This window comes from Primulina eburnea, chromosome 18 (assembly GCF_022965805.1).
Source record: "Primulina eburnea isolate SZY01 chromosome 18, ASM2296580v1, whole genome shotgun sequence".
NCBI classification, from domain to species: domain Eukaryota; kingdom Viridiplantae; phylum Streptophyta; class Magnoliopsida; order Lamiales; family Gesneriaceae; genus Primulina; species Primulina eburnea.
Genome location: NC_133118.1, coordinates 15398638 through 15412698, shown reverse-complemented (window position 1 = coordinate 15412698; position 14061 = coordinate 15398638). Strand labels below are relative to the sequence as shown.

Here is a 14061-nt window from a genome sequence, read left to right as displayed (position 1 = left end):
TTCCTTGTTGGAATTCTCGGAGGAAGAAACAAAATATCACTATTTATATATCTTGCATGCAATGGATACGTGGCTTCTCCAGAATTCGCCAAAAACCCACTCGCGCATATGCGCGCTTCATCTCCCGCATATGCGCCAAAGATTCTGGAGGTGTCGCGCATATGCGCGCCTTTTCTCGAGCATATGCGCGAGGGCTTCTGGACCCCTCGCGCATATGCGCGTGTTTCTTCGTGCATGTGCGCCGGTTTGGCTTATAATGTAACAATGCCCGACTTTTTCATTCAAGTTCGTATAACCTCAATCATGTCAATTAATCAACGTATGATTACAGTAATTAAGTCTCGGCAATTACACTTAAAATCCTCAAATTGTACATTTATCATCCTAAAGATTGTCGTAGTCTTAGAATCGCTATTGCTTATATGAAATCCTCAAAAATTTACTCGACTATCAACCAAGAACCATTAATAATTTCTTAGAAATTCTACAAGCCTCAAAAGCATTCATAATTTTCAAGATTAACTTATAACCCATAAGGAGGACATCAACACTACTGACCTACAAATTAATATAGTCAAATCATTTTCAAACTCTCCTAAAGCCCTATATTCGAATTCTTAGACATGTCCAATTCCAAACGTACCCAACATGCATAATTCCATAATTTATTTTTTAAAATTTAAATAGACATTGAACAATTAAAATCCGAACGTAAATACATTTCATGAAAACATGTTGTTAAAATAATTCATGCTTTAAATAAAATGTGTAAATGTAAAACTTACGGACCGAAGACGTGACTTAATGAGCTTCTCGAGAGCAGTAGTAGTACAACCATTTACAAGATCATAGGCTCTGATATCAACTGTAAAGGCCCGTATTTCGTATTCATAATTTTGCGGAATTATTAAAATTTTTCTAAATAAATAAATAATTTGCCCAATTTATAAAATAAACATGTATAAATAATTTTCCCAATTTATAAAATAAACATGTAAATAATTTTAACTTTAAAATAACAGCGGAGGCAAATATTGTTTTCAAACAAACAGTTTGAAATTAATCCAACGTAAACATCAACTTAAAATAATCCAACGTATTAAAATTGAGTTTGAATAATAAAAGGTTCATAAACTAAATCATGAGGTCCTCGGGTTTACTACTGTTGTCCCAAGATCGCTCATTGGTCTCCGCCTGCAGTCTCGACCTCATCAATACCTACAACAATCAAGTCTAGTGAGTCTAAAGACTCAACATGTATATATCGTTTATAACAAGTAAATATATATAATAAAATCCCATGCAACGTAAAAATATGGTATCATAAAGCGTATGTGAAAATCGTATCATGAATAATTATAACTACGTGCATATCTGAAAATCATACGTAAAAGCTTTGCTCACTAGAGCTCTGTCATAACATATCATAATTTTCTGGTAGAGATAATGTTTCTAAGCAAGTGACCCATAACATAGCGTAAGCGCCTGATCAGACTAAACCACAGTATACTGGGCGGTAGAGATCAATCACAGCCATTGGACTGGATGTTCGTACCCATACATAATCATAAACCAGTCGTAAGTCACCGGACGGAGAGGTCCTCTGTGGGGCCCCGGGTCCGACATCTAATACCAATAATTATAAAAGTAATAACCAAACGATTTAATAAAATACATAATTCGTTGTTCACAAATCCACATAAACATTGTCACAATAATTTAAATGTTTGAACTATAAGTTTTCAACATGTCAAAATAAACTTGTGAACCAAATTTTCCCAACATCATCAAATGCTCCTAAGACCCGAGAATCCCACTCTAACTCGCATCTCCTCGCCTGGAGCTTGACTCTGGCATCCCAAGCCTCGCCTCACCTACCGTCAAGCACATGAAAACAAGAGGTACCGGACACGCCGGTGAGTATAAACCCAGTATGATACAATCAATAACATATGAGAATTAAAATTTCAAATATTTCATATGAATTCATAAAGATGCAATATAATGCAATGCATGATCAGAAGCTGTAGGCTATCAATAAATCTCAAGATCAAGTGAATCATCTGGTCATAGGGTACCCAAGGACAGAGAATCTCCCAGCAATATCCACCGACTCATCCGCTCGAGGTGGGTTGCTATGTTCTACAATCCCAAGACTATGGTGCGCCTATAGAGAGTGTTCAGGCCATAGCAGCGACCTCCGCATACACTATGCCAACTCAACTATAGCCCCATACGTCCAACAAATCAATAAATCAAGGCGACCTCCGCCATATCAAATCTGAATCAACAAGTGGCTCAATATGCAATGTCATGATGCAAATCAATATCATCATCTCGATATCATAATCAACTCATCTCAATACAACAATCATCATCAAATCACCAACAGTTCATCAAGCCAAAGAGTTTTCAATTTAAAATAAAAATGATACTTTTACCTCGTATGTTATCGACCGTAACATACCTTTCAATTATTACCAAAAGAAGATCGAAATGCGTAGGTGAGAAGTCTTGAACCTCTGGATTCTACTATAATTCAATAACTCTGATCATCTATCAAAACAGAGTAATTTCTGTTCAAAATTCATAATTAGTTCCATATCGCTTCGAATCAAGATCCATAAATTTCTTAACCTTAATATGCCATAAAAACATTCATTGAATCATTCTATCAAACACATGGCATGTGTCCTAAAGAGTTAGCTCCTTTACTTTGCCATTGTCTTCAATTCCATTTTAAATTCAAACCAACACAATCTCAACATCTCCAACATCTCAAATATCAACACAAATACCAATTCTAAACTTCATCTCATTTCCAAACTTGAATAAAATATAACATACTTACACCATCTTGAAGATCTTGGAGAGAGGATCACAAATCTAACTTCATTTCATAATTTCCTTGAACAAATCTCCCATAGATTGAAGAATAAATTAGAAAATAAAAAGGAAGAAGAGAACCCTAGCTTCCAAACCGATAGAGAGAAGAGAAGGAGAAGGAAAATGAGGAAAAATATGATACCATTCTATTTTATGCCTTCCCAAACACCAAAACACGTTTTTATTATTGTTGTTGGGCGCCATAGCGCGAGATTTGGCGCTGCCGCGCGCTCCATTCTGCCCCAAACAACAACAAAATCAGTATTGGGCGCGCCATCGCGCGAGATCTGGTGCTGGGGCGCGCCGTATTCTGTCCAAAACACCTTTTTAACTTCGGAATTTGCGAAAGTGGTAAACTACAAAGTTGTAGATCTATGTCTTTTCTTTAAACCCTCAAAATTTCAGATCATTTGGAGTTCTGAGTAAAAAGGTATGCTAAATCTCCCAACATGTGTCATTGTAGGAACGACGATACGCACGACACACTTCGGGGCGCTTTTGGCTCGTCTTCCCTAATGATTTGACCAAAACGCAAAATAACAAAGTTATAGCCTTATGTCATATCTTTCTAATGAAAGTGGCCTAACATCAATTGGATCAATATACAAAACATTATTCTAAAAACCCCAACCACTGTCACATTTTTCACACCGTTTCTGCACTTCCATTACCTATTTAGCTCAAAATCCACCTTTGATTCTTCCCATCAATTATCTATTCCATTCTATAACATTCATTACCATTTATACCATAACGTAAGGTCATAACCATCACAACTACTATCACATTTTCAAAATTCGGGCATTACAATTCCTCCCCTCTAAAAATAGATTTCGTCCTCGAAATCAATCATCTCTTTCAAGTTTATCATGTAATAATCAATACTGAAATTAAAATCGAGAGTAGAAGCGTACTTCATTTGAATAACTCTGGATATTTTTGTCTCATTTTATCTTCTAATTCCCAAGTTGCCTCCTCGACACCATGTCTGTTCCACTGTACTTTAATCAACGGTATCAATTTATTTCTAAGTTGCTTATATTTTCTGTCTAGAATTTGAATCGGTCTCTCAATGTAGCTCAAAGTCTGATCTAACTCAACCTCATCGGGTGGAAGTACATGAGAAGTATCTGGATGATATTTCCTCAACATGGACACATGAAAAACATCATGAACACCTGATAATGCAGGAGGAAGAGCTAATCTGTAAGCCAAATCACCAACACGTTCCAAAATCTCATACGGACCTATGAATCTTGGTGATAATTTACCCTTCTTTCCAAATCTAACTGTACCACGGAAAGGAGATATTTTCAGAAAAACTCTGTCACCCTTCTCAAAAATCAATGGTCGTCTCCTGATGTTCGCATACTTAGCCTGCCTATCCTGAGCAGCTCGCATACGACTCTGAATCAATTTCACCTTCTCTGTCATATCTCTTATCATATCAGGTCCTACAATTGGTGCTTCAGATAAATCGTCCCAATACAGAGGAGATCTACATTTCCTGCCATATAATGCTTCAAATGGTGACATTCCAATGCTCACTTGATAACTGTTGTTATAAGAAAACTCTACAAGTGGTAACGAATCCTGCCAACCAATACCAAAATCCATCACTACAGCTCTCAGCATATCCTCTAATGTCTGAATAGTACGTTCTGACTGTCCGTCTGTCTGAGGATGATATGTTGTACTCAAATGCAAACGAGTACCAAGGGCCTCTTGTAAACTCTGCCAAAAATGAGAAGAAAATCTAGGATCACGATCTGATACAATGGACTTAGGAACACCATGCAATCTCAAAACTTCTCTTATGTACAATCTGGCCATCTGATCATGCCTATATGTCATCTGATAAGGAATGAAACACGAAGACTTAGTTAATCTGTCAACGATAACCCAAATTGAATCACAACCTCTCGACGACCTCGGCAATTTCGTGACAAAGTCCATGGTAATATGGTCCCACTTCCATTCTGGAACCCTAAGGCTATGCAAAAGACCTCCCGGTCGCTTCCGTTCTGCTTTCACTTGTTGACAATTCAAACAATGAGATACAAATTCTGCTATGTCAGATTTCATTCTTTTCCACCAGAATTGTTTCTTCAAATCATTGTACATCTTTTTACTTCCAGGGTGTACACTGAATTTACTGCAATGAGCATCACGCAAAATATGCATCCTCAACTCTGAAATATTAGGAACTACAATACGATCATTCACAAACAAAATACCCTCATTATTGACCTGAAATTCTGATTGATGTCCTGATCTGACGAGTTCAACTGATTTCTGAATACTTTGATCTAATCTTTAGGCCTCTTTAATTTTAACAAACAACTCGGGTTCTGCCTGAATCATAAATACTCTTACAGGTTGAGTATTTTCCACAAAATCCAAACCAGAAAGACAACACTCTTCTACTAGATCAGATACACTGCTAGTGATCAAAGACATATTACATACTTTTCTGCTCAAAGCATCGGCTGCTGCATTAGACTTTCCTGGATAATATTTTATTTCGCAATCATAGTCTTTCAACAAATCTAACCAACGTCTCTGTCTCATGTTCAACTCTGCTTGTGAAAAGAGGTATTTCAAACTCTTATGATCAGTGAATATCTCAAATGTTTCCCCATACAAGTAGTGTCGCCAAATCTTTAGCGCAAAAACCACTGCTGCTAGTTCCAAATCATGCACTGGGTATCTAGACTCATGTGGCTTCAACTGTCTAGAAGCATAGGCAACCACACGGCCATGCTGCATTAATACACAACCCAGTCCTTGATGTGAAGCATCAGTGTGCACTTTAAATCCTCCTACACCTGATGGAATAGTCAAAACTGGAGCACTGGTCAATCTCTTCTTAAGTTCAACAAAACTATTCTCACATGCCGATGACCAAATAAATGGTGCATTCTTTTGTGTCAGCTGGGTAATTGGCCTCGCAATCTGTGAGAATCCTTCAATAAATCTGCGATAATATCCTGCCAAACCCATAAAACTACGCGCCTCAGGAACTGATGTCAGTCTAGACCAATTCATGACTGCCTCAACTTTACTCGGATCAACTGATATACCTGCACTTGAAATCACATGTCCAAGGAAAACAACTCTATCCAACCAAAACTCGCATTTCGATAATTTAGCATACAACTTTTCAGTTCTCAAAATTTGCAAAACAACTCTCAAGTGTTCGGCATGCTCAGATTCAAATTTTGAATAAATAAGAATATCATCAATGAATATCACCACAAATTGATCTATATACCTTTGAAACACCCGGTTCATCAAATCCATAAATACCGCAGGTGCATTGGTCAACCCAAAAGGCATTACCAAAAATTCAAAATGCCCATACCTGGTACGAAAAGCAGTTTTAGGCACATCTGTCTCACTAACTCTTAACTGATGATATCCGGATCTTAAATCAATTTTAGAATATACTGAAGAACCCTGCAACTGGTCAAAGAGATCATCAATCCTTGGCAAAGGATACTTATTCTTTACTGTGGCTTTATTCAACTGTCTATAATCGACACAAAGCCTCATAGATCCGTCTTTCTTCTTCACAAATAAAACCGGAGCACCCCAAGGTGAAACACTGGGTCTAATATATCCTTTAGCCAATAGATCCTCAAGTTGTTTCTTTAATTCTTTTAGTTCAATTGGTGCCATCCTATAAGGAGCTCTAGAAATAGGCTGTGTACCTGGCATCAACTCAATGTTGAACTCAACCTCTCGAACTGGAGGAAATCCTGGAATTTCTTCTGGAAATACATCTGAAAATTCACTAACAATTGGAATATCTTCCAATGTAGGTACTGACCTTGAAATATCAATCGCATAAACCAAGAAACATTCGGCTCCTTTCTGCAACAAACGAGTCATGGACAACACAGATATCAAAGGAATCTTAGCTCGAGAACCCTTACCATAGAATGTCCAGTGATCTGTCATATCAGGCCTAAACTTAACAACCTTCTGAAAACAATCTACAGTAGCCTTGTATCTTGTCAACATGTCAATGCCAACTATGCAGTCAAAATCAGACGTCTCCAATACAATACAATCAAGTTCAATTACATTATCCTCATAACGAAATTCACAACCATTTATCATTTCAGCTGACCTCATCACTTTGCCCAGTGGAGTAGAAATAGATAATGTAGATGATAATGGCATAGAATGCAATGAATTAAACGAGACAAAGTGCTCAGCTATGAAAGTATGTGATGCACCAGTATCCATCAAAACATAAGCAGGATAATCTGAGAGAAAACAATTACCTGCAATAACATTATCGGGAGCATTATGTGCCTCATCCTCAGTGAGTGCAAAAACTCGAGCCTGCTGTCTTGGTGGCTGTCCTACCCTGTGGCTACCACTCTGTTTATTCTGATCTGTCCTGTTTGATTGCTGATAAGAATGAACTGTAGGGGTCTGACGATTCTGGTGAGGTATCTGTCTCGATGATCCCCCACTCTGAGATATTTCACTGCCACGGTTAGGACACACTCGAGCATAGTGTCCCACCTGGTTACACAAGTGGCAAGCTCCCGAGATTCCTCTACACTGATCGGTATAATGTCTACCACCACACTGACCACAAGTCGGACCTGAATAACCAGTGCTCTGAACTGAACCAGACTGTCTCGATCCACTAGAACTCGAAAAATTACTGCCATGCCTCTTAAATTGCTTGCCTCTAGCCCGAAACTGCTCTCTTATGCTGCCACTGTTACTACCAGTATTGCCCTGTCTGAATTGCTGTCGAAACTATGGCTGTTGGGGTCGTTGAGAATACTGAGGACCTCTCTGTCTAATGATACCGGTTTCAGCTCCCTTGGCTCGATCAAGAGCCTCAGCAAAAGTGTTAGGCCTTCCAGTATTAACCAAGGTAAATATATCTAGGTTAAGACCATTTATGAAGTGATCGGCCTTAGCTTCTTCATCGGATGCTACATGAGGAGCAAATCTCAGTAAATTCGAGAACTTAGCAACATAGTCCTCAATATTCAGATTTCCCTGCTTTAAATTTGCAAACTCGGCTCCCCTATCTTTCCTGTAAGAGGTAGGAAAGAAACGCTGATAAAATTCAGATTTAAAAATATCACAGGTAACAATAGTACCTCGACCCTCTAAAGCTTTCTTGGTCATGATCCACCAACTCTTAGCAACATCTATTAACTGATGAACAACTAATTTGATTCTACGATCATCTGGATACTCAAGAGATTCAAATAACTGATCCATATTCTCCAACCAGTTCTCACACTCTAATGCATTCTCGGTACCCTTCAACATCGGTGGGTGCAAAGACTGAAATCTGGCTACCAGTGTCTCCATCGGAGTCGGAGTTATATCCATCTGAGTATGAGTAGCACTGCCCTGATCTTGTGCCACTGGTACGTCCTGTCTAGGTCTACCACGACCTCTACCACGAGTAGCCATGTCTGATATACAATAGATCAAACACAGATAAAATCACAATATCATAATCATCTCAATCTCGTATCCATCATCTCTGGCTCTCGAGACTCAAAATCTCAAAAATATCGAATAAAGATCAACAATATAATATCTCAATTAAAATCATGTATTTCACATTATGGCACAATGAAAATGCTAGCAAATATATCACATGATCAAGCAATTCGAATTGACTCGATCTACCATGTTCCCCAAATATCTTATGCTCTGATACCAACTAATGTGGGGCCCCGGGTCCGACATCTAATACCAATAATTATAAAAGTAATAACCAAACGATTTAATAAAATACATAATTCGTTGTTCACAAATCCACATAAACATTGTCACAATAATTTAAATGTTTGAACTATAAGTTTTCAACATGTCAAAATAAACTTGTGAACCAAATTTTCCCAACATCATCAAATGCTCCTAAGACCCGAGAATCCCACTCTAACTCGCATCTCCTCGCCTGGAGCTTGACTCTGGCATCCCAAGCCTCGCCTCACCTACCGTCAAGCACATGAAAACAAGAGGTACCGGACACGCCGGTGAGTATAAACCCAGTATGATACAATCAATAACATATGAGAATTAAAATTTCAAATATTTCATATGAATTCATAAAGATGCAATATAATGCAATGCATGATCAGAAGCTGTAGGCTAGCAATAAATCTCAAGATCAAGTGAATCATCTGGTCATAGGGTACCCAAGGACAGAGAATCTCCCAGCAATATCCACCGACTCATCCGCTCGAGGTGGGTTGCTATGTTCTACAATCCCAAGACTATGGTGAGCCTATAGAGAGTGTTCAGGCCATAGCAGCGACCTCCGCATACACTATGCCAACTCAACTATAGCCCCATACGTCCAACAAATCAATAAATCAAGGCGACCTCCGCCATATCAAATCTGAATCAACAAGTGGCTCAATATGCAATGTCATGATGCAAATCAATATCATCATCTCGATATCATAATCAACTCATCTCAATACAACAATCATCATCAAATCACCAACAGTTCATCAAGCCAAAGAGTTTTCAATTTAAAATAAAAATGATACTTTTACCTCGTATGTTATCGACCGTAACATACCTTTCAATTATTACCAAAAGAAGATCGAAATGCGTAGGTGAGAAGTCTTGAACCTCTGGATTCTACTATAATTCAATAACTCTGATCATCTATCAAAACAGAGTAATTTCTGTTCAAAATTCATAATTAGTTCCATATCGCTTCGAATCAAGATCCATAAATTTCTTAACCTTAATATGCCATAAAAACATTCATTGAATCATTCTATCAAACACATGGCATGTGTCCTAAAGAGTTAGCTCCTTTACTTTGCCATTGTCTTCAATTCCATTTTAAATTCAAACCAACACAATCTCAACATCTCCAACATCTCAAATATCAACACAAATACCAATTCTAAACTTCATCTCATTTCCAAACTTGAATAAAATATAACATACTTACACCATCTTGAAGATCTTGGAGAGAGGATCACAAATCTAACTTCATTTCATAATTTCCTTGAACAAATCTCCCATAGATTGAAGAATAAATTAGAAAATAAAAAGGAAGAAGAGAACCCTAGCTTCCAAACCGATAGAGAGAAGAGAAGGAGAAGGAAAATGAGGAAAAATATGATACCATTCTATTTTATGCCTTCCCAAACACCAAAACACGTTTTTATTATTGTTGTTGGGCGCCATAGCGCGAGATTTGGTGCTGCCGCGCGCTCCATTCTGCCCCAAACAACAACAAAATCAGTATTGGGCGCGCCATCGCGCGAGATCTGGTGCTGGGGCGCGCCGTATTCTGTCCAAAACACCTTTTTAACTTCGGAATTTGCGAAAGTGGTAAACTACAAAGTTGTAGATCTATGTCTTTTCTTTAACCCCTCAAAATTTCAGATCATTTGGAGTTCTGAGTAAAAAGTTATGCTAAATCTCCCAACATGTGTCATTGTAGGAACGACGATACGCACGACACACTTCGGGGCGCTTTTGGCTCGTCTTCCCTAATGATTTGACCAAAACGCAAAATAACAAAGTTATAGCCTTATGTCATATCTTTCTAATGAAAGTGGCCTAACATCAATTGGATCAATATACAAAACATTATTCTAAAAACCCCAACCACTGTCACATTTTTCACACCGTTTCTGCACTTCCATTACCTATTTAGCTCAAAATCCACCTTTGATTCTTCCCATCAATTATCTATTCCATTCTATAACATTCATTACCATTTATACCATAACTTAAGGTCATAACCATCACAACTACTATCACATTTTCAAAATTCGGGCATTACATCCTCGGTTGCGCCTACCGACTTCCAAACCCTTAAGCGTAAGGTGGCCACAAGACATATAGCATATATCTCCAAAATAAACATTTTATATTTTTATGCACGTAATATAATTATAACCTTATTTTTACCGGATGAGTTGGATCGTTCTCAGGCTCGCTGCGACTTAATTCTAATATGTGACACATGCAAATAAATTTTAACTTGACAAAAACTTAACAACTAAACCAAAAAACGAAACGATTAGGACCAACAACTTGATTTTTAATCATGGCTTCGTACCAACCCGAACCAACATTAAACCGACGTTTAACCATGATTAAAAATACCCCAAACATACTGAAAAACATGCATAAGAATTGCCAAAACACGAAAATAGGTGAAAGGAATCCAAAAACATAAAACACTCTTTCGAGAGTCATTTTGGCACCTTTCACCGTAAATTCTCGTATGACCTCTAAACTCGACCAAATCACGAACGGCCAAAAACATAACCTTCCTAACTCATTGGGGTACTGTCCAGTCCAGGGCCATTGGCTAAAAGCCAACCACGAACTCAAACCACACCAAAAACCGTGACCCAAGTTACTGTCAAAAAAACAGAAAATACAGCAGCGGCTATGTTGCTTATTTGGGTTGAAACTCTGAACAATTTTGACTCTTGGCTTGAACCATCGACCCTAGACTCTTACCAACATCCTAAGGCATGGATTGGACCATGGCTAAGGGCTAAAATCCAACCACACACCGAGACAACACCTAGGACAATGCACAGCTCAAACCAAGAGTACCCAGAAATTCTGTGCTGTAGTATTCGTATGAATTTGTTGTCTTATTTCGTTCCAGTGGCTATATGATCAACCATGGCACGATATAGACATGAGTGAGTGTTGTATGAACTATGGATATAGGTTAGAAGCCAGCCACAATCCATCCAAACCTCACAAACTGAAAGTTACTCACACAGAAACATGATGAAACCGAAATGTGCTTGTGATGTTTTGGTGAAATTTTGATAGATCCGTGATCCAATCCTTGAAGGGATGATTTGGTCACGTCCTTGAAATGTTAATATAGAGTTCTAACCATGGCTATAGTCCCTAGGACAGCCAAGATTCGAACACCACCATTAAACACCAAATGACAGAAAACGTGCATAAAATCTGTAGCTTGTGGAAATAGTTGTTGTCATGCTTTTGTTTGAAACGTTTGGACTCAAACAAATGAATCACTAACACCCTAACATACTCTAAATCATGTCTAGCAACAGCCGTGGGTGCCTGAAAAACGAGCCAAACTCCTGAACCACAAAGCAAGCCAGAAACCGTGAGACACAAAGAGGAAATAAAATTCTGTGTTGCTGTCCAAATTTCGTGATGCTGCATGAATCTTGATTATATATTGGTTTAAAAATATCTATAGGACTTGATTGAAGAGTCAAGAAAAAATATATACATGCTTGGAATTTGTTTTGAAGAAAACAAATCAAAACGACAATACGACGCGACGGAACGGAGTTGGTTTCTTTTCTTGTTTTCTGCTGCTACTTTCACGATTTTTAAGCTGCTGTTTTCTACTACTTTCGAAGGTGAGATTGTAGGAGACGTAAAGGATGAATTTGAATGATATAGGAGATGTTAAAGGTGCTATAATATGCATTTAGTTTGAGAGTTACAAGTCAAGAATTTGAATGTGTTTGAATTGTTTTCTCATTTCCTTTGCTATAACTTTTCTTATTCTTTTATTTCACAATTTCAGTAGCCTTTCTTCTGATATTTTCGTGTATATGGGATGAAGAAATGCTATGTAATTGAGGTGATGGTTACAAGGGTGTTAAAGATACCTGTAATGCCCGAGATTCTTGTTAATATATCTGAATGGATTATATTGTATAAGTAAGAAATGCAAGAACAGAAGGAGAGAAACGTTGTGGCGAAACTTGAATTTATTGCCAAAGTAAGACCGCACCCGCGGTGCCAGGCATGATCGCACCCGCGGTGCATGGACAGAAAATGGAACAATTTTCCAGTAGCCACACTGCACCCGCGGTGTAGCTACAGTAGGGTGACCGCACCTGCGGTACGAACAAGACCGCACCCGCGGTCGTCGAATTTTAGAAAATGAAAGTGCTGCCGAAGCATGAGCGCACCCGCGCTCCTGGAACCACCGCACCCGCGTTCATGTGTGTTGCATGAAAAATAAGCCACGTTTTCTGGTGTTGCATGCAGTATATATATAAGCATGACACGTTAATTTCCTCAGAAATTCAGATAAGGGTCGAGGCTTTGAGAGAAAAATCCTTACGCCTTTTAGACTTGCGATTGTGAAAGATCCGTCCGTTAGAATTTTAATCCGAACGCAGTATCGTGTTCCTCTTGCTACGGGCTACACAAGGACGTAAGTTTTATTACGTTTTGAGATGATTTGAAAATATGATGTTGTCAGAATTGAATACAAATCAGATATGGTGTTTATGCTACTGTAGATATTATATAATCGAAGTTAGACTAAAGAATAGACTGATTATGCAATTGTTATGATTTTTGAAAGATATTGACTGAGATTCGATATCAGATTTGTGTTATCGTTGAGATTATGAGTTATATCAGTATTGATTATGAGTTCTGGTATTATGTATGTGATGTTGGAACTGACGGGGTTATCAAGACTGTATTGTTATGTCGTCGAAACATCAGTTGATTTAGATTGACCAGGTTTAGTAATTATTTCGATTGTATTGTGATATCGATGATATGAATTGAAATGTATCTTATTTAGATATTGGTCAGATTATGTACTGAATTGAGTATTGATCAGAACAGATTGTGTATTGAGTTATTCACTGATACAGCGTATTCGATATTGTCATATCAGATTTGATATGGACAGATTTGAATACAGGTCATCGTCTTCGTCAGACAGGGACGACAAAGGTATAATTCATGTGATATTCGGGAAGATACAACTCAAATAAGATCCCATTTGAGTTTCCCAACAAAATCACATACTAGAATTATTGTTGTTTATTTTATGATATGATTATGATGTGTTTATAGATGATATATTCATATCTTTTGAAATGAGCATGCTTTGCTTATAGATTGTTATTCATTGCATTTAAGATAGAGAGTCTTGACAGAACAGTCAAACTTCTAGACGTTCGGTGATATCACAGCTTAGGGGAAGATCACCTCTCCTATTGTAGATGTGGATACAGATCAGACCGAAGTCTAGGAATAAGACGTACAGTCACCCCTAATGGTAGGGTAGGTGACAGATCGCGACGTCTTATTCACACCGAGATCCCTAGAGTTATAGTTGAGTCGAGTCTGGACATGATTTGACTAGAACTGCATGCGTTTATGGATGTG

General features: G+C 38.0%; 1 protein-coding gene and 1 long non-coding RNA gene across 6 annotated transcripts; both read right to left on the bottom strand.

Moving 5' to 3' along the window:
• Positions 1–1651: 1651 nt before the first annotated feature.
• Positions 1652–3063, bottom strand: LOC140820256 (uncharacterized). Its single transcript, XR_012115393.1, has 3 exons — positions 2852–3063; positions 2468–2556; positions 1652–1874 (listed from the first exon to the last, which is right to left on the bottom strand). It is a non-coding gene; the product is annotated as an uncharacterized lncRNA (long non-coding RNA).
• Positions 3064–7208: 4145 nt separating this feature from the next.
• On the bottom strand, positions 7209–10026 carry LOC140819942 (uncharacterized). 5 transcript variants are annotated; one of them, XM_073180218.1, is made up of 3 exons: positions 9851–10026; positions 9467–9575; positions 7209–8345 (listed from the first exon to the last, which is right to left on the bottom strand). In XM_073180218.1, exon 3 carries the CDS (start codon positions 8341–8343, stop codon positions 7669–7671), a length of 675 nt encoding a protein of 224 aa, XP_073036319.1. In that variant the 5' UTR covers positions 8344–8345; positions 9467–9575; positions 9851–10026; the 3' UTR covers positions 7209–7668. The 5 variants fall into 5 exon arrangements, 2 of the variants coding, with proteins under 2 accessions (XP_073036319.1, XP_073036318.1); XM_073180217.1 differs by having other exon boundaries at positions 9467–9555; XR_012115317.1 differs by lacking the exon at positions 7209–8345 and adding an exon at positions 8651–8873.
• Between the last annotated feature and the right edge of the window lie 4035 nt (positions 10027–14061).